The 27,993-nt window shown below is 62.3% G+C and overlaps 2 protein-coding genes across 2 annotated transcripts; one reads left to right on the forward strand and one right to left on the reverse strand.

Annotated features, from left to right (window-relative positions):
* Positions 1–2,101: 2,101 nt before the first annotated feature.
* Positions 2,102–17,178, reverse strand: HS1BP3 (HCLS1 binding protein 3). The gene is made up of 7 exons (XM_070428378.1): positions 17,109–17,178; positions 15,233–15,398; positions 13,684–13,891; positions 13,213–13,417; positions 5,332–5,492; positions 3,986–4,121; positions 2,102–2,448 (listed from the first exon to the last, which is right to left on the reverse strand). Exons 1-7 carry the CDS (start codon positions 17,138–17,140, stop codon positions 2,187–2,189), a joined length of 1,170 nt encoding a protein of 389 aa, XP_070284479.1. The 5' UTR covers positions 17,141–17,178; the 3' UTR covers positions 2,102–2,186.
* A 6,577-nt stretch (positions 17,179–23,755) lies between these two features.
* Positions 23,756–27,785, forward strand: GDF7 (growth differentiation factor 7). The gene is made up of 2 exons (XM_070428379.1): positions 23,756–24,143; positions 26,812–27,785. Exons 1-2 carry the CDS (start codon positions 23,756–23,758, stop codon positions 27,783–27,785), a joined length of 1,362 nt encoding a protein of 453 aa, XP_070284480.1.
* Positions 27,786–27,993: the final 208 nt, after the last annotated feature.

The raw sequence follows: 27,993 nt of genomic DNA on the forward strand, positions 1-27,993 counted from the left end.
AGTGTGGCGGCCAGGACAGGCGTGTGCACAGGCGGACAGGCTGTCTGGTGTCCAAGGGCCGCCCAGACTAGTCCCTGCTCTGAGGCGCCGGGAGGTGAGGTCTGGAGAAGGAAGGGTCCTCTTGCCCAACGGGTCCTGGCTGAGCGGTTACTGCCCCGCGGACTCCCACTGGGCCCGGGCCCCTGGGGCTCAGTGTACACAGCGAGATGCTCCCTCTGCCTTCACTCCACGCAACTGGAGGCCCGGGTCCTGCACGGGCAGCTCCTCTTGTTGAGCTCGCTGTTACAGAGACACCCCGCACTGTCCCCCACCGTCCCCGGCGCAGAAAAGAACACCCCGACAAGTGCTGGAAGGAGTCCCGACAGGCTTTATTGTAGAACTAGTGTCACTGGCTCACCCGCAGGTCAACAGAGATGCCTGGCAAGCACCAGGGCGCCGAGGAGGCCGGGCCGCAGCCGAGGAACTCACACCTGAGTGGCATGTTCTGTCTGTGACCCCCAGAGGCCCAGCCCCGCACAGGTGCTCTCTGCTCCCACGTCACAGGTCAGTGGGAGGTGTGGGGGTGGGGGTGGGGCAGACAGGGAGGGGCAGGGCGCTGGTATGGGGTGTAGAGTTGAGAACTGGGCAGGTAGGAGCCCAGGCAGAACTGCCCCCACCACATCACTCCATCCCCCCTGCCTTCAGCAAGGGAGTGGGCAGGGCTGGGCAGGGTGGGAAGGCCTGGCAGTGAACGGGAGTGGCACACGGGCCTGAGGCTGTCCCAGAGCCACTCAGGGCCAGGAGACGGGGCCCTGGGAGCTGGGTAAGGCAAAGAGGAGAGGAATCCAGCTCCCAGCCCCCAGCCCCGCCGATTTCCTCTCACTCTGGCGCAGGTGGAGGGTAGGGACGGCCTGTCCAGGACTGGACAGCTGATGGGTGAGTGCAACGCACGACAGGTCAGACGGAGAGCTCCCACCACCCTGGGTCCCGGTGCAGGGACAGGGGACTGGAGGCTCTGATGGCAGCCAGCCTCCGGCTCGGGCAGGGGGCCTCCCTCAGGGTTGTCTGCTGGCCCCAAGCAGGAAAGGTCTGGGGTCCTGGTCTCACCCCCTCTTCCAAAGCCTCCGCCAGGCAGGACGAGCCAAGGGACAAGAGGAGTTGCATGTCACAAAACACCCGTTTCATGAAAACTGGGTCCGAACATGAAGACTCGATCACGAAAAGGTATGCTTTGCTCATTAAACATTCATTCACGGAGGGTTCCTGAGCAGCCGTGCGGGGTGAGGGGTCCGGGAGGACTCTAAGGCACTGGCCCTGCCCTGCACAAGGCTCCGCCCCCCGGGAGGGCAGGGAGGCCTGGCAGCACCTGCCGCTGGACAGGGAGGCCTTGGGAGCAGCAGCCGGAGCGCGTCCTGCCGAAGCCCACTCAGCACAGGAGGCGCACGCCAGCCCCAGGCCCGGGCCGAGCCCTGCAGGGCGCTGGGATCACAGCTCAGAGCTGCGGGCTGGCCCCGGCTCTATGGCCAGAGGCCCTGGGGGCCAGGGTCTGTCTGGCCAGGTCTCCCCTGGGAAAGGAAGGGAGGAAGACCTGGGCTTGCTGGGCCACCCACACCCCAGGAGGGCTGGCTTGATATCTCTAAACTGGACACAGGAAAGCACCCTGCTCAGCACCTGGGAACCAGAGGGGATTCAGGGACGCCCCAGCCAGCCAGGCTCCCCCAGGCACCCACTCAACATCTCTCTCCTGGGGGACCCCTCCCAGAGCCACCAACCAAGGGGCCATGCTGCCCCCAGCCCCACTCAGGGTGGCAGGCCCTCCATCCCATGCAGAGGCGGCAGAGCCGGTGGGCACAAGTGGACACAGTCTCCTGCCCTGCATGAGCCACCCTGGGCTCCCCATCCCAGTCCATCCTGGGGCCAGGCTCCCGTTAGCCAGGATCCCCACCAGCTCCCCCTCCACATGCTGTGGCTGAGGCAACTCGGCTCAATTCCTCTGGGGACCCCCTCTCTGTACCCCGCAGGGGCCCGTGACCCCACCGGCCAGAGAAAAAGGCACAGATAGGACAGGGGTCCTGTGACCCCGGCTTCCAACCACGCCCCCCCCCCCCCCACGCCCCCGCACTAGAGGTCTGGGCCTGCAAGGCACAGTCCCCACCTCGGCACAGGGGAGGGGCTGCTGGCCCGGGGCCAGCACAGGGCAGGGAGGGTCAGAAGAGGCTGGGGGCGGCCTGGCCGGGCGCGTCGTGGTCCCGGATGTACTGCAGGATGTCCATCTCGTCCATGGCCTGGATCTGCTGCGGCGGCGGCGGTGGCGGCCTGGCCGCGGCCTCGGCCGGGCCCGCTCTGGGGGGAGCAGCTGGCTTTCTGGGTGGCGCTGGCTTAGCTGCCACGGGCGGTTTGGGCTTAGGTGGGGGCTGGGGTTTGGTCTCAGCCCCCAGGTTCAGAATCTGGTCCAAGTCCTCTTCAACTCTAGGGAACCAGAGGGAGACGCCCTGAGCACAGCCTCCTGGGGCAGGAGCCAATGGGGGGCGGGTGCACCCCACCCACAACAGTGAGGCCCCTGCTCCCCGCTTCCTCCAGCTGAACTTGGTCCCGAGGAGAGCTCAGCCCCTGAAGTGAGCGGACCCAGGTGGCCACACGGGCCCCCTTTCCGAGCGCCCCGTTGCCAGCTGGGCTCTGCGTCCCGGGTGATGGGTCCCACGGACGCGGTGAAATGTTTCCCCCCAAGACACTCGCGTGCTCAGAGGCTGCTCACCAGGCGCCGCCCCGGCCGCCCGGCCACGGGGCCCTTTGAAGGTAACACCTTTGGACACCGCCCCCCCCGCGCCCCCCAGGCTGTGGTGTAGCCCCAGGCCTGTGAGCGCCGCGTCACGGATTCAGAATCGACTCCGCCAGGAGCTGCCCGCTGGGACGAGCCGAGGTCCAGGTGGCAGAGGCTCCCTGGGTGGGACATACCCCACCGGGCCCTGCTGCCACCAGAGCTGACCCCGTCCTCCGCTTCCCTGAGCCTCAGTTTCTCCCCTAAACTCGTAACAACAACCCCGGCTCCTCCAGCCTGCCAGAACGCCAGGGGCGAGGGCACAGGGGAAGCGTGAGCAGATGCGGGGCCTGGGGAGATGCACACGCGAGCAGCAGCCCCCCTGTGGCTCGGGCGGCGGGGACTGCAATGCCCGCGGCTGCTAACACGGGTGCCAACCACAGCCTCCCGGGCCAGTGCCTCCGCGCCACACGGTGGTTCCTGCAGAGAAACAGCTCAGCTTCCCGTGAACCGCCAGGCACGGCCTGCATCCGGGGGGCCCGGATGATGCGATGCAGAGACGCCCGGGACTGAGCACTCCGAGCCCCGGGAAGCTGCCGCCCAGCCGCTCCTCGTCCAGGCGCTGGAGGGTCCTCGAAGGTGTGGGAGGACGGGACACGGGCAGGGGGACCTGGGTGCCAATGCACTCGGACCTCCCACACTCCCATGTCCTATAGAGCGGCGGTAACAGCACCCAGCGGAGCAATGGGGAGGACTGAGGTCAAGGCCGTGAGCAGTGCCCTCTGTGCGCACACAGTCTGCCAATCCTCCTCCACAGCACACTTGCCTCACTCTCCCCCGTAAGCCCTACTGCTGGGCCCTGCTGGGCACGGCGCTGTCCCGGTGAGCTGCAGCGGCCAAGGGTCGGCTTTATGTGCTCCCAAGCCCTTTTATGCCAGTTGTACTTCCCTTGCACTTAAAACACTGTTATTCTTTACGTAAACCATTAAAGTACGAGTGTGGAAGGGAAAGAGAATGACTCAGGCGTAAAGTTACCTTCCTGGAACCCGCCGAGCTGCTGGACCCGCCGGCCCTCACCGGGTCCCATCGCTGCCCCGGGGGCCAGCTGCCACCCACCGGCGCCTGCCTTCCCAGGCCAGGACCCTCCCTCAGAGGCCAAGGCTGGTGACACGCTCCCAGGTTCGGCCAGGTCTGTGGCTCGGCCCAGGCCCCTCGCAGAGCTGGGAAGCACGCCGGGGACGGGGGTACCTGAACAGCTCCTCGGTGGCCTCTCCGTGGCCCAGGCGAGGCGCGGGCCCTCCACTCGCAGGTGCTGCCGGCAGCAGTAAGGGGTCACCCAGGGGGACAGCCCCACCGAGGTCAGGATCATCAAACAACTTCAGGGCTGTGGAGAACGTAGCAGCAGAGTGATCAGAGGGAGTCCTGCCCATCCTCAGTGGCCAGGGGTGGGTGAGGGGGGGAGGGGTGCCCAGCCAGGGACAAGGCAGAGCACAGAACCAGAAGAGTGGGGCCAGGGTATAAGGGCCAGGTGCTCATAGGACCAGCACACTCCCACCCCCAGTCAGCTGATGGCACCACTCGGTTCAAGTCCAGGTGGACTTCCTGGAGGAAAAAGCCTCCTGCCCCAGCTGGACCTCTTAGCTCAGCCCCCATGGCTGCACCCCAGTTTCCCAAGTGCTTCCTGAGCACCAGCCACTGGCCAAGGGCTGCTGCCTGCGGGGATGCAGGGGTGAGCTGACACCATTCTCCCCACAGCCCCTGCCTTCTAGGAGCCGGGGTGCACCCCCTGTCTCGCTGCCCTCAGGAAGGGACCACGGCCTCTCCACCTGGATGAGCCCTCCTTCAGCAGACCAGGAAAATGGCGCTGACCTTTCGGGATCCAGCTCAAGTAGAGCCCCCGCCTACAGGGAGCCTTCCCTGATGTCGCCACTCAGACCTGTTACAGACTCGGGCTCTCCTCTAATTGTCGGGAGATGACCTGTCTCCTATGGGAGGCCCTGAGAGGCTGGAGTGTGTCTTCCTCATCATTATGTTCTCGGGCCCAGCCCAGAGCCTGGCCTTCGGGGGGTGGTCACCAAGTGTTGGCTGAATTAACGGGTGACACCGATTTCTGGCCCTGGAAGAGGACCCGGGCAGGGTGAGGAAAGGACAGACTCAGGGGCAGGTGTAGAAGTCCTGAGGACGCCCAGCTTCCCTTTTCCGTCTCTGCCCAGAACCCTCCAGTGGGGTCGACATGGGTGACAGAACCTCTTGTCACAATCCTAATCCTGGAGCTGCAGAAGGAAGGCCCGGGGCAGTCAGCATCCACTGTCCACCGTGCCCATGTCCACCAATCCCAAACCACACTTCTCAGAGCAACAGAGAAAAGTCCCCTCCCCTTCCCAGGGATGAGCAGAATAAACACACACAAGCCCAGCATGTTCCAGGTTGTGAGAAACGAGGCACGAGGCAAGATTTCTCCAGCAGAAAATGAGCCGAGTCTGTGTCAAGTCGAAACCTGTTCACACGGGGCAGGTCCGAAGCCACTCACAGAGGCGGATCTGGTCACCCAGGGGGCACCAAGGGTGACAGGGACACACTGGGGCTCTACTTACGGTCCCTGGGGGGTGCGTCCTCTGTGGAGCCCCCGGCGGAGAGCTTCCTGCTTGGGCTGAAGAGCCCTGCATCAGGGTCCACCTCCTCGTCAAAGAGGGTGAGCCGTGGCGAGGGTCTGGGCTTCACAGCTACTTTGGGGCATTTTTTTGGTTTCTTGGAGCTAGAGAATCACAGATAAGAGTCAAGGTTAGGACATCTGAGGACAGCCCCGCCGGTCAGCCCAGGTGGCCATGTCAGATCCACACAGGTACTGGGTGGGTCTGAACTTGTGTCCTGAAGGACCTTTCCGAGGACCTGACTTTGGAGGTGGGAAGGCCCTGATACCAGAAGGGGCCCAGCCCAGTGCCCGGGGAAACACTGTCAGGGTGCACAGGTGGAGAGGGTGGGTGTCTGGGCTACATGGCCCGTGGCCAGAGGACCCGCAGTGGGAAGGGCCACTCAGGCCTCAGGCTCAACTGCGTGGTCACAGGTCTCCTTCCAGAGGCTGTGGGGGTGGCTGACCTCAGCACTCCCTGGGGTGAAACTCAGTCACTCCATGCCACTTGGAAACAAAGCCTGAGGCCACAAACCTCAGAACCCAGCCCCAGGAGAGAGAATAAAGAAGCCCTAATAAATGTTCCATTTCCCATTCACATCCTCCCATCCCTTGAGTGGCATAACCTCAATCTAGGGTGCTGTACTCAGAGTGTCCACAGGAGGGCATTATTGCAACTCCTTCATTATTGGGTGCTGTTCTCAGAATGTCCACAAGATAGCACTATTGCAACACATCCCTAACCAGGATGCTGACTTTGAAATGCCCACAAGAGGGGTGCTACTGTGCCTAATCCCTTACCAGGGTGCTGCTCTCAGAATGCCCACAACAGGGAGTTATGGCATCTAATCCCTTACTAGGGTGCTTTTCTCAGAATGCCCACAAAAGGGCGCTATTGAGCCTAATCCCTAACTAGGGGGGCAGTTTTCTGAATGACCACAAGAGGACGCTATTGAGCCTAATTCCTCACTAAGGTGCCGTTCCCCAAATTTCCACAAGACGGTGCTACTGAGCATAATCTCTTATCAGAATGTCCAAAAGAAGGGAGATTAAAAATGGCCACAGAGTAAGTGGATGTTACACAGACATGGGCTCAGGACCAAACTGGAATTACAACTACATTACAAAAAAATCATCCTGAATATTCCACTCAAAACTAGCTTGAGAGAACCCTGATAACCAAAAACGGAAATTGGAGACTGCATAGAGACTTGTAGGAAGGGTGGAGGCCCAAAAGTGCTGGCTGGACCCGGGCGCTATTTAGATCAATTCCTTACTAGGGTGCTGTTCTCAGAATGCCCACAAGAGGGCTCTATTGCACCTAATGCCTTACCAGGGTTCTATTCTCAGAATGCCCACTAGAGGGCACTATTGCACCTAACACTTTACTAGGGTGCTGTTCTCAGAATATACACAAGAGGGCATTATTGTGCCTAATCCCTTACTTGGGGGAGGGGGGGTGGAGGGGGAGGGTCTCAGAATGCCCACAACAGGTACTATTTCTCCTAGTCCCTTAACAGGGTGCTGTTCTCAGAATGTCCACAAGAGAGCACCATTCACTTCCATCCCACTGAGCAAGGCCCACCTTCTTCAGGAAGCCCTTCTGCTACTTAGAGCCCCACTAGGCTCTGTCACCCCTAAGGGGTCGTGCTCTGGGCCAGAAGCTGCTTCGGAATCCAGGAGGGGGCAGCAGGGAGCTCTGGGCGGTAGGGGTGCTCTCTCCTGGCCGGGCGGTGGTTGCGTACATAGCGCACATGCACATTCTCATGGACTGACTGAGCGCATAGTTCTGCTCACATCACTGTAGGTTACGCTGCCAGTGCACAAATAAAGAAACGTGTTTAGTTTAACAAGATGATCTAAGCCCTACCCCTGATGCCTAAATGAGCCATTTTAAGGTTCCTGAAAACGAGAATAAGCTTTTTACTGGAAACAGGATTTCTGGTTCGACTGCCTGCTTGGCAGGCAGCTCCCCTGGACAGAGGTCACCATCTGAGCTCCTGTTGGCAACACTACGCGGCGAAACTGCGCGTACAGGCTGGCTCTGCCCCAAACAACAGTAAGATTAACCAGCAGCAGTTAAAGTAGCGGAGGGCGGTGCTGGAGGCCACCATTCCCACGGTCTGCATTCTGAGGCCTGGGAGGGTTTCAGGCTCCCAGCTGGGATGGGGAGAAGCTACAAAAGCCAGGAGCACCTGTTGGAAGGTCGCAGGGCGGAGCGCACCTCCGCACTCAGGGCCGAAGCCCTGGCCAGAGGGTCTCTGTCAGGCTCACTGGGCACATGAAGAAACGGTGGTTCAGAGATGCTAGGGGTCGGCTCAAGGCCACACAGCAGGCAGGGACACCGACAAGAACCAAGGGTGGTCACGGTCAGTCCTCTCCTCCTGCCCCTCAGAGTGCCCCAGGAGCAAGAATGAGACACAGGACAGGGTGGGACACAGGCTCGATCCTGCTGCTTGGGGAGACAGCGGCCCATTTTGAAGGTAGAGAGGGAGCAGAGACAGGGGTGGGGGCCGTGCCAGGAAGCCCAGGCACCCAGTTCCCTGTTCTCTCTCTGTTCTGGGCACAAGCCAGATGGGCTCACGTCACAGGCCACCAGGACCACGTCTCTGGCTTGGCTCCAGCCCCAGGCCCTGCCTGGCTACTGGGAGAGCCGAGAGCCGCCCAGGCCCCTCCTCACAGCAAGGGCTTTCCCGAACCTTCAGCGCCGCCCCGCACACACCTGGGAGGGTCAGGGCAGCTGCTGACTGGGGTGCTTCCCCCTTTGGCCTCACGGATCAGGCAGTTAGTTCATGACCCACGGCAGTGGGTGCCAAAGACAGGCCGTGCTCTCAGAGCAGGCCAGCTGAGACCTCCTGAGCCAGAGCCCCGGGCAAGTCGGGAAGGTGTGTGAGTCCCCGTGGAATCGATGATCAGGCAGGTGTGGCAGCCACCGGACCAGCCTGCGGCCTGCAGGCTCTGCCCACCGCTGTCCCTCAGTTCCCCTTCGCCTGGCCCTGCTCCCAGGACAGCGGGGACTGCAGCAGGGAGGGCCCAGGGAGAGCCGGGCCCAGGCCCACCGCCAACAGCGGTTCTCAACCTGTGGGTCGCGACCCCTGAAAATACATCCTGCAGATCAGATATTTACATGATGATTCATAACAGTAGCAAAATTACAGTTATGGAGTAGCAACGAAAATAATTTTATGGTTGGGGGTCACCACAACATGAGGAACTGTATTAAAGGGTCGCGGCGTTAGGAAGGTTGAGAACCACTGGCTAGAATCTAGCTCCTGGAGAAATAAACTCACGTGCCACCCAGCAAAGGCCCTGCAGCAGCGGCCACGGCTGCCCGGACCAGACCTGAGAGGCAGCGTGGAGGAAGGAGCCCGCTGGAGAACAAAGGGAGCGAGAGCGAACGTGATTGATTATCTCCGGCCAAGCCGCACGGAGGCCACGCCATCTCCCTTCTCCCACCGCCTTCCAGAGCCGAGAGCACAAACGAGGCCTGACTCCCCTCTGCGGGAGTTCTGCTCTCAAACCGAACTCCAGGAGTTCCTCCCTGGAGAGGTTTCCATCTTTCGTTATCTTGGGTTCAAGTAAAGTGAATCCCGGCCCATGGGCTGCACAGTCGGGCACCCCCGTGCTCCGCCCCTACCGCCCGGGCCATGCTCTGCCTCTGACTGAGCAGGAAGGAGGGGTCTTGGCTGGCCGAAAGCCCCAGTGGGTCCCCAACCTTCAGTCTCTGGGGCTCAGTAGTGTGCCTGGTCCAGAGCAGACACTCAATAAATATCAAAGGAAAAAAAAGGGTGGATGGATGGACGGATGGATGGACAGACAGGTGAATGGATGGCAGAAGAAGGAAGGGGGAAAAGGACAGACAGACAAACAGAGATGGACAGAGAGGTGACAGTACATCCTTCGTCCAGACTGATTTCTTCCTGCTCCCCCAGGGAGGGGGGAGGGAGTAAAGAGAGAGGGCTCCCGGCATCGCTCGGAGACACAGACACGCGGCTAGAAAGCCCCTGGCTCCCTCGTGCCTCCTCCAAGGCTTGCTCAGTCTCTCGAGCTGGTCTCTCCATGGCCCTCGGCCATCCTGGGAGCAGTCACCCTGTGCGCAGACCCAGAACTCCCGAGGCACCTTCCCCAGGCGAGAACCTGTGCCGGCGATGACGGCAGAGATGGGTGAGCCCTGCCACTGTCCCCGGGCCTCCCAGCTAAGCAGCCACAGACACAGCACACCGACGATTACACACAGGGCAGCGATTCCAGAAGAGGTGACGGAGACGCGGGCAGCAGCCCAGGGGCTAAGGGGGTCGGGAGGCACAGGGCCGAGACCCTCATTCCGAGAGGGTCTGGGGGGTGTGACTTGGGCACGGCCAGAACCTGTCCCCGTGGAAGCTTTGCTCATGGTCCCTGGAGAAATGCTCAGGGCCTGGGGGGCTGGGGAGGAGCAGCCACTGTGTGTGTGTGTGGGGGTGGGGGGGGGGTGGGGGGGGGGAGGAAAGACCAGGGAGAACACCAGAAGGCAAAGTGGTTAAGTCTGGGCTGCTGAGTGGTCAGCGGGCGGGAGAGGCGTGCCCAGGATGATGCCAGGTTTCTGACTCAGGCGAAGGGTCAGGGCCGCAGGTGTGAGGTGAGCTACTCCCTCCCAGCCCAGCTGCTTCCTCACTCAGTTGTGTGCACATGGATGCAGGCTGCACCCACGGGCAAGGGCCTGGGTCCCGCTGTCCCCCCCCCCCCACTTCCCCGTCACCGTCCACCCAGCTGTCTGCAGGAAACACCGCCCGCCCAGCTCTGCATTCCCAAGACGCATGCCATGAGTGTGGGGAGCCCAGGCCTCTAGGACATGCTGTGGGAACCAGCCGGCCCCTAGGGCATGCAAGAGTCCTCAGGGACGGGGGCCTGGAGGGGTCCCCGAGTTGGGGGAGGCGGAGGGGGCCCTGCAGGCAGGGTTCGAAAGGCAGAGGCTTTCTGGACAGAGTGTGAAGTCCATACAGAGCCCTCGCTACTGGGAGGGGCACGGCCAAGGCCCTGGCAGGAGCGGGGGCAGGGGTCTGGGGGAAGCTCAAGAGCAAAACCACTCGGAGCTTGAAAAAGTCCCTCTCGCCTGTGACAGCAAAACCTACGGAAAACACAGCACCAAGCAGGAGCCTGGCAGCCTGCTGGCCCTCTGACCCTATGGACCAGCACAGAGAGAATGCAGGAGCCGCTGGCGCGCTGACCCTATGGACCAGCACAGAGAGAATACAGGAGCCGCTGGCGCGCTGACCCTATGGACCAGCACAGAGAGAATGCAGGAGCCGCTGGCGCGCTGACCCTATGGACCAGCAGAGAGGGAATGGAGCAGCCGCTGGCGCGCTGACCCTATGGACCAGCACAGAGAGAATGCAGGAGCCGCTGGCGCGCTGACCCTATGGACCAGCAGAGAGGGAATGCAGGAGCCCGCTGATCCATCTGCAAAACCGAGCCTATGAGCTGAAAAGGCGAAGTATGGAATGGCACGTGGGACAGATCCCATTTGGCAATAAAACAGGAATACCCCAAAGCAGACACCTTCATGTCTAACGGGCTTCCAACTGTGTGTTCCATTTCGATATGCTCATCGCATCGTCTTCAAGTTCTAATGGAACATGTTTCTAGCGGCATCGTTCCAGCACAAGGCAGGACTGTTCTGGCAGAACTCCATCCTTCTCAGAACCGTAAAGTCCCCAAAATAGGAAGTTAAATACAAAAACCATGTACGACATGGAAAGCGACCCTGAGAGGCCACAAGTGAAAAAACCGCACAGAAAGGCACGCGTGCTAACGCCTGCAGCTGCGTGGATCGCGTGGGTCGCGCTGGGGCAGAGACACACAAAAACCCCACAGCCGGGGGCGCAGAGTGTCGGGATGGGCCGGGTGAGGGCCTTTTCTATCTTGAATCGCTTTCTAATGGCTGCGAACTCGTCTTTTCCCTGATCCAAACCAGGTCGGAAAGACAAAGAAAAGCCAGGCCGGTCCCTGCTCCCGGCTTTGTGCAGGCGGCTCCCAGCCTTCCAGCAGCGGGGCAACAGCGCCCTCTCGTGGCCGCGGCGGCGAACACCGGGCGGGAGCGGTCCGGATGCGCGCTTGGGGGTGTGGGAGCGTGGGGTGTGGGGTGTGGGGGTGTGGGGGTATGGGGGTGTGGGGGTGGGGCGCGGCACAGCTGGCAAGGCAGGGCTGCAGCTGCAGAGGAACCGAGGGCACAGGGTGGAGAAATACTCATGCAAAGCGTAAGTCACCTACAAAGAACACAAGGTGCCCCGCCAAAGGACAGGGTGGCTGCACTGTGCAAGCAAGCCAGCCAGCAGGCCACCTCCGAGTCCGGGGAGAGGCCAGGGGACATCGACTTCAAGGTGCTACTGCCACACACAAGACCCTGGGCAAGTCCCCACTCAACTCTGTCCTCAGTTTCCCCCTCTGCGCAAAGGGGATGATGCTAGGGCCCGGCCCAGCTCTGGGACCGAGGAGAGAGCGGAATCAAGGGGCAGTGCAGGGAGGTGGCACGGAGTCCCTACTCTGCTGCTTGTGGCTGAACCTGGACGCCCAGCATCAGCTTCTTCAGACACAAAATGAGGCCACGCTGGTAGCGGCCTCCATCCCCCAAACCAGACCCACCGGGGACTTGACAGCAATTGGTGCATCTTAAAAAATAAGAGAAGAAATAGGATAGGAAACACTTATTCCCGTCAATTCTGATCAGCTCCCAGCATTTCATCATCTCTCAAAGAACGTTAGCTGTTGTCATTCCTGAGGGGGTGTCAGCACTGACTGTTGTTACATTAGACAAAAAGCCGGCAGACGGTCTGAAGCCTCGGGGACCCCTTTTGATGCTGAGCTCTCCTAGGATTCAGGAGCGAGGCCCCGGAGTGCAGAACTAGGGATGGGGTTGGGGGACACGTGGTCCCGGGATGGCGGACGCATGGCCCGACAACCTGCTACTGATGCAAAGAGGAAAGCCAGGCGGCCATGCCAACCCCAACGAGCATTTTCCTACATGTCCTTCTGCCAAAGGCTGGCACAAACTGCCAAGTCTCTCTCAGCTTGGCACTGTGTGTGGCAACTCAGAGCCGCGGAGAGCGCGAGTTCAAGCAAAGCCCTAGTCCCATTTTACTGAAATAAAGCCCCAGAGGGCGTGCGGGTCATGTAAGGCTGATAGGGATGTTATGACAAATTTCTCCAGTCACTCTCACTGATGTTCTCAGCCAGTGTATGTGTGTGTGTGCGTGTGTGTGTGTGCGCGCGCGCACCTGCACATGCTTGCTTGTGTGTACATGTGTGTGCACATACGTATAAAGGGGACACACTCCACTGGCCAGGGACCCTGGCTCACTGTACCCCCTTGAATCACACACCGTTGGCACCTTATGGATCACCAATTCCCTCCGCACATGTGATTCACGGGAGCCTTACACCCACCCTGTGGGGAGGCGGGGCCAAGGGAAACAGCCCTGCTACAGACGTGACAGCCCAGGGCGCTCCAGTCACCTGCCCAAGTCACCGGCTGCCAGGGATGAGCTGGACAGAGAAGCCAGGCCTCTGGGCTGGCGGGTGGGGCCCGGCACCCTGGGCTTCAGAGCTGCTGGGGGGTTGGGGGCAGCTCTGTCAAGCCTCCGTGCAGAGCCAAGGAGCAGTGGTGGGGGCCACCTGTGACCAGGGAGGGGCAGGTGACACCTGAGCCCAGCCCCAAAGACACTGGTGATGTGAGGGTGAGCAGCCAGCCCGTTCCCCCAGCGCACCAGGCCATACAGGGCGGTGGCCCAGGGAGATGCAGGGAAGGAGGAGCCGTCCCCAGAGAGCCTGGAACCAGCCAGAAGGGGGCGCTCCCCAAATCAGGGAGACCTACCGCATGATGCCCAGAGGGTCCAGTGCCTCCTCCTCTTCCGAGGACTTCCCTGCGTCCTCTTCCTGGCGGAGGGTGGGAGGCCGCTCTGTGCCTTCCTGCTGCTGGAAGAAGTCGAAAACCTCCCCATCGTCCCCAGCCTGGCCGCGTGTGTCCAGGACAGAGACACCTCTGCTGCTAGGGTCTGCCGCCCCCGGGGAGCTGGAGCCTGTGGGGGAGCAGAAAGAGGCATGTGACCCCGATTGCAGGGGACCAGTGCCTCTCCACACCCTAGTGGCAGGACCCGAGGGCGGATGGGGGGCAGCCAGGCCTCCGAGGGTTGGTGGCCCTGGCAAAGCCTGGAGTGGAGCGGGGACATGGGAGCCTCGGAAACCCGGCGCAGGCAGGGGCTCCTGGACCCCTGCGGCCCAGGCCCGTCCAGGCCCCGCTCTGGGCCAGGGGAGCCCGCAGGGACCTGGGACAGAACCTCGGTACCTAAGAATTCCAGCAGCTCTGGGCTGGTGGCCAGCTCCACATCCTGGGAGACGCAGCGCAGGATCTCGTGGAACACGGCTCTCCTTTCCCGGATGTCGGACTCCCCGACGAACAGGACCTTCCTGGGGAGCGGGGGCAGGCTGGCCGCTGGGTAACGACCGCTCAGCTTCTGGTAGAACTCCTCGATCTCGCTGTACTTCTTGGAGACCTGGAGTGAGAGAAGCAGGTGGGTCCCTGAGTGCAGACAGGAGAGAGGGCTCCTCCCCTAACCCAACCTGAGGCCCTAAGAGGGGGCGGGCTGTTCAGAGTCCACCCAGGGGCAGCCGTCCCAGGAAGTGCGCCCTGGCTGTGCCTCCTTCCTGACGCCCAGCCCAGCTGCCTGTCTCAGGCTCCAGTCCTTATCCCTCCTGATCACTCCAGGCTCAGCCATGAAGGTCTTAGGGCCCCAGGAAAGGGCAGTCATGGCGGACCCGGGCCCTGACTGTCACAGGCCCAGGCAGAGACGGTGGATAAAGGGAGCCCAGCCTGCAGGTGCCCATGGCCACCGCTTCCCTTCTCGGCCGTCAATGCCTTCGTGAGATGACCTCAGGTCTGGCTGGCCAGCAGGTCATCTTCATGCGACAACACGAGTCCCTTTTCTCATCACGGGTCTCTGATCACTCTCCTGGGAGTTAGCTGCAGCCTTCCAGCCGGGGAAGAGCCAGATGCTGCAGTCAGTTTCTCTGCCATCAGCCAGGACCCGTCTGCACCCCGGTACCTCGAGGAAGCAGCCAGGGCTCCTGCTGGCCATCGTAAGGTGTCCTGCCCGCCGGAGTCACCCTGGGGCAGCGCTCAGCTTCCCGCAGAGCCGGGGTCTGATGGCGGCCTCCTCTCAGCCTCTCCCCAGAATCCCTACCGCAGCTAGATCTCGCTCTGGCTGCCTGCTTCCTCCCAGCGTGTCTCCGCCCCAAGAGGCTCTGGTCTCACGAGGGGAAGCTGCCATCATCGTGGTCTGTAGGCCTAACTCGGTGCTCAAAGGAGAGTCATCGGCTCTGCACCCGACCCCACCCCACCAGCGGCCCAGCGGCCTCCCCCACCTCCTGTCCTCGACGCCTCTGTGCTTTCCCCATCGCTGGGGCTGTGTCCCCACCTTCTCTGTGGGAGCATCAGGTAAGAAGACACAAAAATTCTCACTTCTACTCCCAGGCCAGGGCTGCGCCTGCAGCACCCGCTGAAATGCTGGCATAGCTGGTGGGCTGCAGGCCCCTGGTGCAGAGATCCCGTAACCCTGTGTGGGAGTCCACAGCCCTTTACTGGACCCTCTCCCCAGGGTAGGCTAGGTGCCCCTCTTCTATACTCCCCCAGCCCCTGTGTGCTCCTGTCACCGTCTGCATCTGTCTCTTCACCAGCTCATGCAGTGCCGGCACGCTCTGGCCCTCTCAGGCCCTAAGTGAAGGTTGGCTACAGAAGTGCCCGCTCCCCGATGCTACCCATGCCCTGGCGGCGGGTGTGCCTGCCCACCTGGACCCCGGGCCCCCTCGGGAGCACCCTGGCAGAGCCCCCAGCTCACCAAGAACTGGACCACATCCTCGGGCTTGTGCTTGGCCGACTTGAAGGCAGCCAGCCGGGTGACCACCAGGATCTGGTATTCCACGTGGCCGGACATCATCTTGCCCCGCACCTCCTGGTGCTGCGGCACGGCCAGGTCCAGGCCCGTGTGGACATTCTGCACTCGCCTGCCAGAGGGGAAGAAGGCGGAGGAAGCTCAGCCTCAAGTCCGCAGGCTTCCTGAGCGAGACAGGCAGGGCCCGGCTTGACGCAGCCGGCCTGGGCGCCAGGCTGCTACCCTGGCCTGGCTCCGTGGTCACAGCGCCAGGCCACCAGCCCTGCCACACTCCAGGCCCTCAGAAAGCCTGGCTTCCCAGGCCGGAGCCCCCGCCTTCGGGTCCTTCAGGGACAAAGGCTGTTCCCAGCAGGAAAACAGGTGAGAGCAGAGAAAGTGGGCTTGTGGAAAATCAGGGACAGCTGAGCGTCCTGCACAGGTGCAGAGCAGGTCTTGGCGGAGCTCTGCTGGATGAAGGTGTGAGTGCTCCTGGTGACGGTGGGGGGAGGCGGGCCTTCCTTGGCACATCCGCTGCAGGTGGCCTCTCGGGTTTGCTGGTGCCTGCCACCAAGAAGCGAGGGCACCGAGGACCTGACCTTCACCTCCAGTCCCCGGGGCCTCGCAGGGGGCGCTGTGTGGACCCAGCATCAAAGCCACACCCCCACTGGTCTGCCAGCGGCTGAGAAGGGTGCCTGCCGGCTGCTGGCCCTGCGGCTCCCTGCCAACCTCAAACCCTGTCCTTACAGAAGAGGAATCTGAGGCTCAGCGAGGCGGTGACTTTGTGGCACCAGGGAGAGCCATTCTGCCAGTGAAGCCCTGACCTGCACCCTCGCTGTATTTTGCAGAGGAGACCAAGCAGGCTCTCACAGCCGGACTTACTGAAAGGATCCTGTTTTCCAGACCTGGAGTCCCAGGGAAGTTCAGTTACAGCTGGGAAAATAACATTCATTTGTGCAATAAAATTGGCGTCTTTGCCCACGATGTCATGTAGGGGGAACAAGGGTGGAGTACGTGAAAATACGTGAAGTGAGTCACTTTACAGATGTTGAAAGGCAGGAAGGAGCAGCAGAGGAAAAGCGTGTCCTGACCCGCCTTTCCGGGTCCATCCTGCCCGGGGTCCTCCAGGCCTGGACCAGAGGGTGGGGGTGGGGGCGGGGGGAGCGGGGGAAGGAGTGGGGGCTGGCCCAGGCTGCACCCTCCCCTCCGGGACCCCTCCAAGGCCGCGGCTGTAACTTGCACTTCTCCGGAGCTTCCTCCTTGAGCAGCTGCCCCTTCTTCTCACCCCTTCCCTGGGTAACGTCCCCCCTTCCTGCAGGGCGTGGCCTCCTTCCCCCCCCTCCCAGAAGCCTGGGTACACCCCTGCCCTGCGTTCCCACGGCAACCTGGACTTCCTCCCCCTCCCAGCACCTGTCCCCGCGGTCCTGCGGGCATCTCCCTGGGTCCCCCTGTCCCCAGTGCTGAGCAGCTGAGCACCCACGGGATGCAGGACTAGATTTTTGCGCCAAACAGAAATGAACGGGGAGGTGGGGCGGGGGGGGGGGGGGGGGCGGGGAGCCCTGCTTCACTGCATCTCGGTTGAGCGCGTTACCCTCCGGGGCCTTCAGTTTCCCCATCTGTAAAATGGGGACACTAGGTGCCGCCCACTCTCCTGCAGGGCGGAGCAGGGGCCGAGCCCAGAGAAGTGGCCAGAGCGCTGGAGAGGCCGGACGGACGGCGGCGGGTCACCCCCGGGGGCCGCCGTCCCCGCCGGCTGCTCCGCCCGGGCGCACGGGGCCGCGGCTCGCGCGTACCCGGACTCCACGACGCGCAGGACGCGGCCCCGGGGCGCCCGAGCCTGGCTCACCTGGAAGTGACGAGCACCGGGGGGCGCTGCATGCCGGCGGCTGGGGCGGGGCGCTGTCACGGGACCTGCCGGCGCCGGCGTCGCCGCGTCCCCGCCCCGCGCGCACGGCCGACTCCTGCCCTCGCCCGCCCCCTGGTGGCCATTGCGCTGGACCAGAGGCCACGTTCAATTGTGGACCTTTCTGATAATCCGGCCCTGCACCCCCAATGAATATACAAACAAGTGGAGCAACAAATCAGTGTTTATCTCTCCCTCTAAAATCAATATTTTATTTAAAAAAGTTATCTTTAGCTCGTCAGAGGCTGGGACCTTGCAGTCCTTAGTCAGATCCAGGCTACTGTCCTCTGCTATCTCAGGGGTTGTTGATTATCCAGGGGAAAGCCTCTGTCCCTGAAGGGGATATATATACACACAGAGAGAGAGAGATAGAGCGCTATGATATCCAGAGCCAGGATTTAAACTTAAATTTAATCAAGGCCACAAGGACCCTTGGTTTGCTGGTGTCACCCATAGGAGTTCCCAGAATGTCCTGGTTCAAAGAGAAATGATCTGGTCTCCCTGCCTTGGGGAGAGTGTTGGGGGAACAATGCCACCAGTGCTCATGTCCCTAGAGATGCTCAGAGAGATGCTAGGAGGGTCAAATGGGGAACATATAACCCAGCAAACAAGATAAACTAGACCCCTGTGTGTGTGTGTGTGTGTTGGGGGGGGCGGGGGGGAGTCGCGGGGGCAGCTAAAGAAACAACAGCCTGACTCCAGAGGCCTTCCAGTGGCTCTTCTGGAAGAGGCTAACAGGGAGTTCTCAACAAAAACTGAAAAAAACACACAAAAAACTGTCTTTCTTCTGCTAAAAAAAAAAGTTATTTCGCCACGTGTTAAAAAGGCAAGGCAGACTTTATTCAAGACTATTGCAATAGGAGAGAGCTGAGGCTCAACTCTGAACCCCGCAGGGACACGTGGGGATGTACAGCCACAGAGCAGGGTGAGGACCAGGGGAGGAAAATTCCTGGGGGAGACAGCACGGGGAGGGGGAGTCTTGCTAAAGGAGCCTAGCAGGCATCTTGCTGAAGGCAGGCCAAGGACTCAGATGTCGAGGAACCTGGTCAGAGATCCAGGCTGATCAGATATCCAGGCTGGGGGATTCTTTCTAAAGTTGACTCAGCATCATATTTGCAGAGTGGCCCAGACAGGACAAAGTGTGTGTGGGGGGGTGGGGGGTGGGGAGAGAAGGGGGGAGGTCAAGGTCTAGTGGAGAAGGTGCTCAGAGGAGTCGACACTTTGCCAAGGAGTCTGTCACCCAGAGCTGCCCTCACAGAGCCGCGGCACTCTCGCCCTCTCTGTGTGCAGTCCCCTCTCCGGGTACCTCCTGCTCGGGTCCTCCCTTCTGAAGGACACCCCCTCCCAGAGCGGCTCCCCACACTCTGGGAAGAGTAGGTAGGGCTTCTGCTTGACTGTATTTCACCAAAGAACCAGCCTCCCTTCCCCACCCCACCGCCCTGGAACTCAGATCCACAAACTTCCCACTTCTTTGCAACCACCTGTAAAATACTCAGCCCGGGGCCTGGCACAAAGTGACATTTAGTCAGTGTGTTTGTGTTGTTCTCATGTTTAGCAACTAAATAGACAAGACTCTGCTCTGTTTCTTCTCCTAGTTGGACTCCATCACAAAGCTACTCTTCTCTCTCTCTCTCTCTCTCTCTCTCTCTCTCTCGGCTTTCTTGGTCGGCTGCCTCTTGCATGCCCCCACTGGGGATGGAGACCACAACCCGGGCATGTGCCCTTGACTGGAATCAAACCTGGGACCCTTTAGTCCACAGGCTGAGGCTCTACCCACTGAGCTAAACCAGCCAGGGCTCTCTCATGGCTCACTCATTCATTCATTCACACATTCAATAATACCTGCCGAGCTAGGCCCCTGCTCCAGGCCCTGTGGAGGCTCTGGGCCTCTCAGGGAAAGGACCCTCCTGCCCTGTGCTCTCAGTGTGTCGGTGGACCTGCTGCCTCCAGGTCCCTGTCCTGCCCCTTCTGCCAGGTTCTGCTTCCTTCCCTCTGTGTGCTCACTCGCTGTGCCTGGCACACCTCTGATGGCTGCCTTTGGGGCCACAGCTGGATCAGGGCAAGGGGGTTTAGAGGTAGAGGATGCAGGGTATGAAGTCCACAAAAACAGAAATGAACGGGGGGTGGGGGGGGGTGGGCAGCAAGGGTGGTGTGGAACTGGGATGGCCAAGACTGGTCAGAGAGCAATACGTATGTACTCTCATATGTACTCACCTCACCATGGGATGAGAAGCCGAGACCCTGACACCTGCCAAAGTGGCTCAGGAACGGAAAAGCTCAGTCTGTAAACCTGGCCGGGGAAACACGCAGACCCTCTGCCCTTTCCGCCTTCCCTCCATGGAAAGCCCCAGCGATGCAGAACAGAAGCTGGGGTGTAGTGGTAGCACACATTACCGGTGACCAGCAGATGGCAGTGTCCGCCAGCCCTCTGCATTTGTCCCAAACAGAGGGCTCAGAGAGGTCCCCTGTGGAACTTCTGGGAAAGAACCCACCCTGCTCCCTTCTCTGCCCCTCCCCTCCCCCATGCAAAGGCCCAGAGCCCAATGGCAGGTCAAGCCAGTGGCAGGTCAAGCCAGTGGCCAGGAGCCTGGCTGCAGCCCACTGGGTGTGAATGCCAGAGCTGTTGCCAGGGGTAACCTGGAGCAGGGCAGCCCTGGGAAATTCCTCAGAGCCCAAGGAAACCCAGCCCCAGCATCAGACAGGAAGTCGAGCCAGAGCACTGCTGGAATCTTCCCGCACCTGTGGCCCAGGCAGCCCATCCAGGCCTTTCTGGGGGAGACATTTGCAGCACCTCTCGGCTGAGTGGAGATCAGTACCACCAGGTGTAGTCAGGGCCAGCAGGCAGCTGCCTCTGCAGGTAACATCACCACCTTTCCCTCTCCTGCCCTCCCAGCATAACCCTCTCTCCAGCTCTGAGTCACAAAGGCCAGGGGCCATGGTAGGTCCAGACCGAGGGCAGGCTCCTGGCCGGGTGCCTGGCAGCGGCCCCATGCCCACATGCCCTCCACCTCTCACAGGTGAACCCTCGGTGGACATTTGATTGTCAGCCTCACTGTGCATTTGAGGATCTAAAGCTAGGAAGGGCTGAGGGACTTGCAGCTTGAGTTTAGAGGCAGGATTTGAATTCTGGTCTCTTTAAAAATATCTATTTGCATTGATGTCAGAGAGAAAGGGAGAGGGACAGAGAGATGGAAACATCAATAATGAGAGAGAATCATTGACGGCTGCCTCCTGCACCCCCCACACTGGGGATCGAGGCGGCAACCCAGCCATGTGCCCTGACCGGGAATTGAACCGTGACTTCTTGGTTCATAGGTCAACGCTTCAACCACTGAGTCATGCCAGCTGGGCGAATTCGGGTCTCTTGACTCTCAGGAGCATCAACCAGTCACGGCCAGGGAGCACCTATTCTGTCTTCTGAAATAATGCTTTTTTTTGCAGGGACCCCGCACCCCCCAAAAGCGGACAGGGCAGAGGCTGAGTCCTCATTACGCCTTGTCTACAGGGTGCCTAGGGCAGAGCTGTGGTGAGACCTTCTGTGCTGCCTGGAGAACAAAGGAACAGGAGCGCAGAGGGGACCCGCCATCCCAGGAGGCTGTGATGCCCAGTAACAGCGTCTGATCACTTGCCCACCTTGGGGACTTGGCTTCCTTATAACCATGCACGCATCTCTCTCTAAGGGATGTCCTTGTGCTCAGGTCATCAGACTGGGGTTGGGATGTGGCTTGAAGCTGAGTAGACTGTCCCTGCAGCTGACCTAAGTTCTGGTGCCTGAAGGTCACCACAAGGTGACTAGCAGGCAGAATCCAAGACTAACTTCCCAAGGGGCTTGAACTCATGTTCCAGACTCGTGTTCCCAGGTGGCATGTAAATTCCCGCTGCGAAGTTGCCTTGGAGATGTTGTGGCTCTCGTGGGTCTGCTAAGACAAAACATGGTCACGTTCAGAGGTATTAGAAGGCTGCCTGGGGCTGGGAGTGGCCTGTCCCCGCAAGCACTGCCTGGGTAGCAGTCTGTTACGATTCAGGCATGGCAAATATCAGAGCCAAATATCAACAGTACAATGATTAAAATTTCTTTTGAAAGCCAAATTTTTAAAACTTAAACTATATAGGTAGGTACATTGTTATTAACTTAATTAGGGTACTCCTAAGGCTTAAGAAGAGCCACACTCAAGGGGCCAAAGAGCCGCATGTGGCTCGCGAGCTGCAGTTTGCCGACCACTGCAACTGCGCATTTTGTCTAGGCCCTAGACAACCCCAAAGTTTGTTCCAGATCCTGGGATTCTGTGTCCTGAATCAGAGACCAAATCCCAGGAGAAAGCGAACAGCTTCTGCAGGGGAGGGATGAGCAGCAAAAGTGTTCTCCGAGGTAAGGATCTGGGGTGAGAATCTGGGGACCAGCCCTCCCCACCTCAGTCAAGAAACACCCCCAACCCTACTCCCTATCCCCTGTGGCTTTCCCCCTCTTCCCCTATGGGAGCCATTCTCACCTCCTCTCTCTGAGACAGCAGGAGTCTGGGATTCTGGAGGTTGGGGGTGGTCATTAGACGGATGCAGGATGAAGTTAGAACTCTGGTGCCAGTTTGCTCCCAGCCTTCTGGCAACTTCTTGCACCTGACTCTGGGCTCCTCTAAGAGCTGCCCAATGGCGGCCGGGCGGGGCAACAGAGGCCAGAAGAATTTCCCTTCAAAATGCGCTTAGCAGCACGTAGAGCACAACGTGCAGGTCCCCCTCCTGCCACCAAAGGCCCCTGCACCCCCAAGAGGAAGCCCCACGCTGAGCCTTGACGAGCCTGACCAGTGGTGGTGACTATACCAGGGACACCTGTGGCGATGCTCTCTGACCAGTCTTGGCCATCCCAGTTCCACACCACCCTTGCTGCCCAGACCTTCCCAACCTCATCTCACGCCTTTCTTCTCTGCCCACCTGATGGGCCTGGGGTCTGTGAGGAGTGACCCTCACCAGGCCTCTCCTGCCCCTCCTGTGCCCCTGTTTCCCAGTGGCCTTGTCTCCACAGTGGCCGGGATGGGCCAGGAGTTCGCTTGGGAGGGAGCGGCTGATGCAAGGGAACTGTGTCAGAGTGCAACGCGTCGGTGAGAGTGGCACCTGCACCTCCGTGGCTTTGGGTCCTGAGACATCGCGTTGACGCTCATCACCCACTCCATGACCCTGATGCCTCGCCCCTGCCTAGATTTCCAGTTCGGGAGCAAATGCAATTTTCAAGGAAAAGGACGCACCTGCCCTGCTTCGGGCATCGGGCGTCCGCTGGGCTCAGCCCCTCCGTCTGCCTAACAGCAGCCCCTCATTCCGCCGGAGCCTCCGGCACTCAGGGGAGCTCCGGCTGCCGGTGGAGCTGAGCCACACCCGCCTACGACCATCCTCCCCTGCTCCTGCCCCAGAGTCTTGGCCTCAGGAACTGCCCCTGACAGCTACGGACACAAATGCCCCGCAGCCCGCGTGAGTGCGCTCCGGGGAGCCACCGCCGCTGGGCGCCCCCTCCAGCAACCCGGCTCCCAGCGAGCGACAACCGCTGCGGGGGGGGGGGTGGCGGGGAAGAAGTACAGAGGCACCCTCCCCCCTGGGGGTCTTCGCGCCCACCGGCTTCTGGCTGCACCCCAATATACCCGGTGGCCCTTTCCCGTTAGCCAGACCCCTAGAGGGCTGGCAGGAGGTCACCGCTGTCGACGACGCACAGAGAACTTGGGGCGCCACTCCCGCGCGGAGTCTCCTGTCACCCCGGCGCTGCCTTTGTCATTCCTGTGCTCTTTGGAGATCTGAGCTCCAGCTTAAGCGCACGTCCCGCGCCCAAACCTTTGCTCGCCGAGCGTCAGTCCGCATCCTTCTGTCTTTCCTTCCTGCCCGTCCAGCTGCTCGCTCTCTTCCTTACGGGCCCCCTTCCCTGCTCCGGCCGCCGGCTCCGATCTTCGGGGGCTGTGGCAGGCGTGGGGCACAGCCGAACTGGTTATCAAAAAACGCGCCTTTGCGGTCGCCCTGCGCGCTCCTGGGGCCTCCCGGTGCGCCTTGGCCACAGGCTCTCGGCACCGACGGGCGGGGCCGGGCCGTTCCGCCGCCCCAGCCTCCGGCGCCCTGGCGCTCGAGGAATCGAGCGGGGAGGGCGGGCGGCTCTCCGCAGGGGAGTGGGAGGAAGCCGGGTGGGGGGCGGGTGCCGAGGTTCCCGGAGTCCCCAAACCCGGAGGGCGCGTTTGGCTCAAGTGCGGCGCGGGCGGAGGGGGAGCGGAGTCCCCAGGCCGCGGGGCCGGGAGGCGGGGCCTGGTTTCGTGCGGGAGGCCCTGGCCGGCGTCCCCTGCGGGTCCAGAGTCGGGGCGCGGCGATCCCGTGCGGGGTGGGGACGCGGCGGGAGGCTCCTGCCCCCGACTCAGCGTCAGGCGGGAGTGGGGGGCGCGGCGCGGCCACGAGAGCGTTCAGCAGGGGGCGCTGCTCCGGGCGTCGGCGGGGGTGGGGTGGGGTGGGAGGGGGCGCTGCTCGCCGCGCACACGTCCCCCATTATTAAACACTATGTTCAAAAGGCGCCGGGGGACTTCCCGGAGCCACGGAGCTCGCGCCGCCCGCCCGCCCGGCCCACGGAGCCCATGGACCTGAGCGCGGCCGCCGCGCTGTGCCTCTGGCTGCTGAGCGCCTGCCGCCCCCGCGACGGGCTCGAAGCCGCCGCGGTGCTGCGAGTGGCGGGGGCAGGGCCGGCCGAGAGTCCGGGGGGCGGCGGCGGCGGGCGCACCCTCGTCGCGGCTGCGGGCGCCTCCGCTGCCCCGGCCGCCGCGGCTCCCGGGGCCCGCGCCTCGCGCCGCGCCGCCGGCTCCGGCTTCAGGAACGGCTCGGTGGTGCCGCACCAGTTCATGATGTCGCTTTACCGGAGCCTGGCCGGGAGGGCTCCGGCCGGGGCCGCCGCCGCCTCCTCCGCGGGCTCTGGCCGCCACGGCCGCGCGGACACCATCACCGGCTTCGCGGACCAGGCGACCCCAGGTACTCGCGCCTCTGCTCCGCCCGTCCATCCCGTCCCGTCTCGCTGGAGACCGCCGCCGGCGCCGTGCCCCTGCGCCATCCCATTCCGGGCGCGGCCTGGCCCAGCCTCAGGTGTTAGAAAGAAACTTCGCCCAGGCCCATGCTCCCAACCTGCGGCGCCGGGGTTGTGGCGAGAGACGCGGCACCCCGGCCGGCCGCGGAGGGCTGGGTCCATCCCTCCATGGGGTTGCCCTGGCCCGGCGGCCGGCGGCCCCCTCGAGGAGGCAGGCAGGCAGGCTGAGCTGGAGATCCGGAGAACCTGGAGGAGGGGTCTGGCTGAGAGGGACTGCGTAGAGGTAGTGGCGGTGGCCGCTTCTTCGTTGGCAGCAACCTAGGAGCAGCTCCCAGTCTCTTGGGGGCTGTACAAATTGGGGATAACTCAGGGGCATGCGACAGAGAGGCAGGCATCAGACCAAAGCAAATGGCCTGAGAGAGGCAGGCGGCGTCACCAGGTACACAGAGGCCCTTCTCTGCCGCGTCTGGGTGCAGGTGTGTGGCTGTGGGTTCCCGTGCTGGGCCCCTGGGCCCCCTGGTGGTCCCGGACTCAGAAGGGCCCAGCGGTGGGGCAGGAATGCAGGCCTCTTCAGGACCAAGCACCCCACCTTCCTCCCTCCCCCCAGGCCCTCCGAAGGTAGGACCCGATGAGACCGTGGTGATTGCTGTGTCATCTGGATTTTATTAATCTCTATTGATGTCATTAAAGCAGATAGATAGGGGAGATTTAAGTAATTTCAGCCTTAATTCTAAACAGCCAGAGACCCAGCATAAAAGGCAGGAGGGAAGGGAAGGCAAATGGGGCTGGAAAGCAAGTATTGGCCCTGGCTGGGAGCAGTGACCGTCACCCACTCTGCCCAACACAGACACACACAGACACACACACACACACACACAGACTGCTTTACTCTGGGTGCAGGGACAGCCTGGGCCCAATGGCCCTGTAGTCTGGGGAGAACTTTCAAGCATCCTCTTAGGGCCTGGCGGGCCCCCAGGACTGGAGGCTCCGGTCCTCATCGGAAGGCTGGGTCCTGGCGTACAGGCCCAGGGAAGCCCCAGCCCCAAGGCTGCTGTGTGGGCGGCCCGGTTAGGGGAGAGCTGGGGTGTGCAGGGCCCTAGGCTGGCAGAATCACCAGACCCTCTTTCTTTGGTTGTTCGGCCTGCCTCAGCCTCAGCCTGAGCTAAATCCTTTCCTGGGCTGCCAGCTTGGCTGTTGAGGCAGGTAAGGCGGCCTGTCCTTCCTCTCTCTGGAGGCAAGGGCTGCAGTGGCAGCACCTTGAAGCAGGGAGAGGCTGTAGGGCAAGGTCAGAGAAAGTGCTCCAGAGCGAGCCCTGGGGAAAAAGCATGGGGTGTGTGTGTGTGTGTGTGTGTGTGTGTGTGTGCTGGGGGAGAGTATTTGCTCATTGACTCTCCTGCCTCCCCTCCATCCTGAGCTCCAACTTAGAGCTGGGCTTCTTGAGGCCTCTCAGGAGGCCACTGGCAGCGCCCACAGCTCGGACCTCAAGAGCCCAGGCCTGGCCACGGTGGTTGGCGAGCAAACATCTCCACTGGTGGGGAGTCTGCACAGTCTCTGTGTTTGGGGCAAAACGAAACCAGATGACCCCCTTCAAAGGGAGCTCCTTATCTGCTGCTTGGTGGAATTTCAACTTTTTTTTTTCTGAGCCCCCAAAGAAAAGAGTGAATACGACAAGAAATAAAATTCGGAAGCCCGAGATAAGTCATAGCAGAGAGAAAGAGTAAGCCAGCGAAGGGACGGGGTCCTGGAGGCGAGAGACCTCATGTAGCCCGCTGCCCTCACTGCAAGGCAGTGGTCACGCTGCCCAGACCCTTCTGATAAGGCCCCTGGTGCCCCTTTGCGGCCTTCCCGCCTCCATCGGAGGTGGAGGAAACACTGGGAGAAGCTGAGCATGGAGCTCCGCATCGCGACCCGCAGCGTTGGGGCCGGATCCGGGTCTGTTTTCCGTGGGCGAAGCGAGGAGGCTGGCGCACTAGAGGGTCTCGGGAGCCCTGCTGACGAGTCCCCTCCGGACGAATCTGCCTGGGAGCCGGCTGGACCGTTCACACCGGGCTGAGGGAGTGAAGGGGCAGTTTTCTGGGGAAGGGAATTATCCGTTTCGTGCAGCCGGGACACCGCGGCTCCTGTAGGTGCTCGGCAGAGCAAAAAGGAGCGTCCCCGTATCGCTCGGGACCCCGGGCAAACCGTCTCCGGGTCTTGGGAGGGGCGCACGACTTCCGATGCGTCCACCAGGCCTACGTCCGCCACCAGCAGAGAAAGTCTGGCCTCCGACTTAGTCCCCGAGAGCCCGTGGCTCTGGGGCAGGCGGCAGTACTGCAGTCTTGGTCTAGGCTGGGGGGCGGGGGTGCGCTCCTGGCCGCGCCGCTCAGCAGTAAGTGGATGCGGGTGGGTTGTCGCGGTGGAGGGCCTTTTGGCTCCATGAAAGTCGGACTTCCTTTCCCCTGGACCCGGCTGGCAGCTGCGGGCTGCGGCCGAGACGTGGGGCCGGGCGCCGGCTCCAGCGGGCCTCACTCCCGTCTCTGGGTCCGGCCCTTTGCAGTTCGGAGGCCCCGCGGCCAGGAGTGCGAACTCCGTTCACCGGCGGCTCTTTCTCTCCCTGTCTCTGCCCGTCCCCTGCAGACGAATCGGCAGCCGAGACCGAGACCGGCCAGAGGTTCCTGTTCGACCTGTCCAGCCTGGCCGACGCGGACGAGGTGGTGGGCGCGGAGCTGCGCGTGCTGCGCCGCGAGCCCCTGGAGCCCGGCCGCGGCCCGCCGGCGCCCCCGCCGCTGCTGCAGCTGTCCACGTGCCCCGACGCCGCGCGCGCGCCCAGCCTGCTGCACTCGCGGGCCGCCGAGCCCCTGAGCGGGGAGCGCTGGGAGGTGTTCGACGTGGCGGACGCCGTCCGGAGCCACCGCCGGGAGCCGCGCGCCCCCCGCACGTTCTGCCTCTGGTTGCGCGCGGCGGCGGGTCCGGCGCGGGGGCCGCTGGCGCTGGGACGGCTGGGCTTCGGCGCTCGCGGCGGCGGCGGCGCGGCGCCGGAGGATCGCGCGCTGCTGGTCGTCTCCTCCCGCACGCAGAGAAAGGAGAGCCTGTTCCGAGAGATCCGCGCCCAGGCCCGCACCCTCGGGGCCTCGCCGGCCGCCGAACAGCCGCCCGACTCGGGACCCGGCACCGGGGCGCTGACTGCTGTCCTTGGCGGTCGCAGGAGGCGGCGGACCGCGCTGGCTGGGGCCCGGGCTGCGCCGGGCGGCGGCGGCGGCGGGGGCGCGGGCCGCGGCCACGGGCGCCGGGGCCGGACCCGCTGTAGCCGCAAGCCGCTGCACGTGGACTTTAAGGAGCTGGGCTGGGATGACTGGATCATCGCGCCGCTGGACTACCAAGCGTACCACTGCGAGGGCGTCTGCGACTTCCCGCTGCGCTCGCACCTCGAGCCCACCAACCACGCCATCATCCAGACGCTGCTCAACTCCATGGCGCCCGACGCGGCGCCGGCCTCCTGCTGCGTGCCTGCGCGCCTCAGCCCCATCAGCATCCTCTACATCGACGCCGCCAACAACGTGGTCTACAAGCAATACGAGGACATGGTGGTGGAGGCGTGCGGCTGCAGGTAGCTGGCGGGGCGGGCCGGGCGGGGAGGGGGCAGCCGCGCCGCCGAGGACCCCCTGCTGAAGAGCAGCTGAGGGCTGGGCCTGGCGCCGAGGGCGGGTGCGGGTCGGTCGGACTCTGGCCCCGCGCCCGCACGGAGGAGAGAACGCGCAGGTCCACACGCACACCCACAGCTCGTTTACTCACGCACCCATTTACCGTGACTGCACCGGA

The sequence above is a fragment of the Myotis yumanensis genome, unplaced genomic scaffold (genome assembly GCF_028538775.1).
Source record: "Myotis yumanensis isolate MYYU_CA2020_CCGP unplaced genomic scaffold, mMyoYum1.0.hap1 SCAF_11, whole genome shotgun sequence".
In the NCBI taxonomy this organism is placed as follows: domain Eukaryota; kingdom Metazoa; phylum Chordata; class Mammalia; order Chiroptera; family Vespertilionidae; genus Myotis; species Myotis yumanensis.

Bases quoted from the DNA above. Each gene is read 5' to 3' on its own strand.
- GDF7 (XM_070428379.1), top strand. From the start codon at position 23,756: ATGGACCTGAGCGCGGCCGCCGCGCTGTGCCTCTGGCTGCTGAGCGCC. The intron at 24,144-26,811 runs GTACTCGCGCCT...CGTCCCCTGCAG, and splicing joins CGCGGACCAGGCGACCCCAG to ACGAATCGGCAGCCGAGACC.
- HS1BP3 (XM_070428378.1), bottom strand. From the start codon at position 17,140: ATGCAGCGCCCCCCGGTGCTCGTCACTTCCAG. The intron at 15,399-17,108 runs GTGAGCCAGGCT...CCCCTCTGGCAG, and splicing joins CCGGTGCTCGTCACTTCCAG to GCGAGTGCAGAATGTCCACA. The intron at 13,418-13,683 runs GTACCGAGGTTC...GCTCCCCCACAG, and splicing joins AGAGCTGCTGGAATTCTTAG to GCTCCAGCTCCCCGGGGGCG.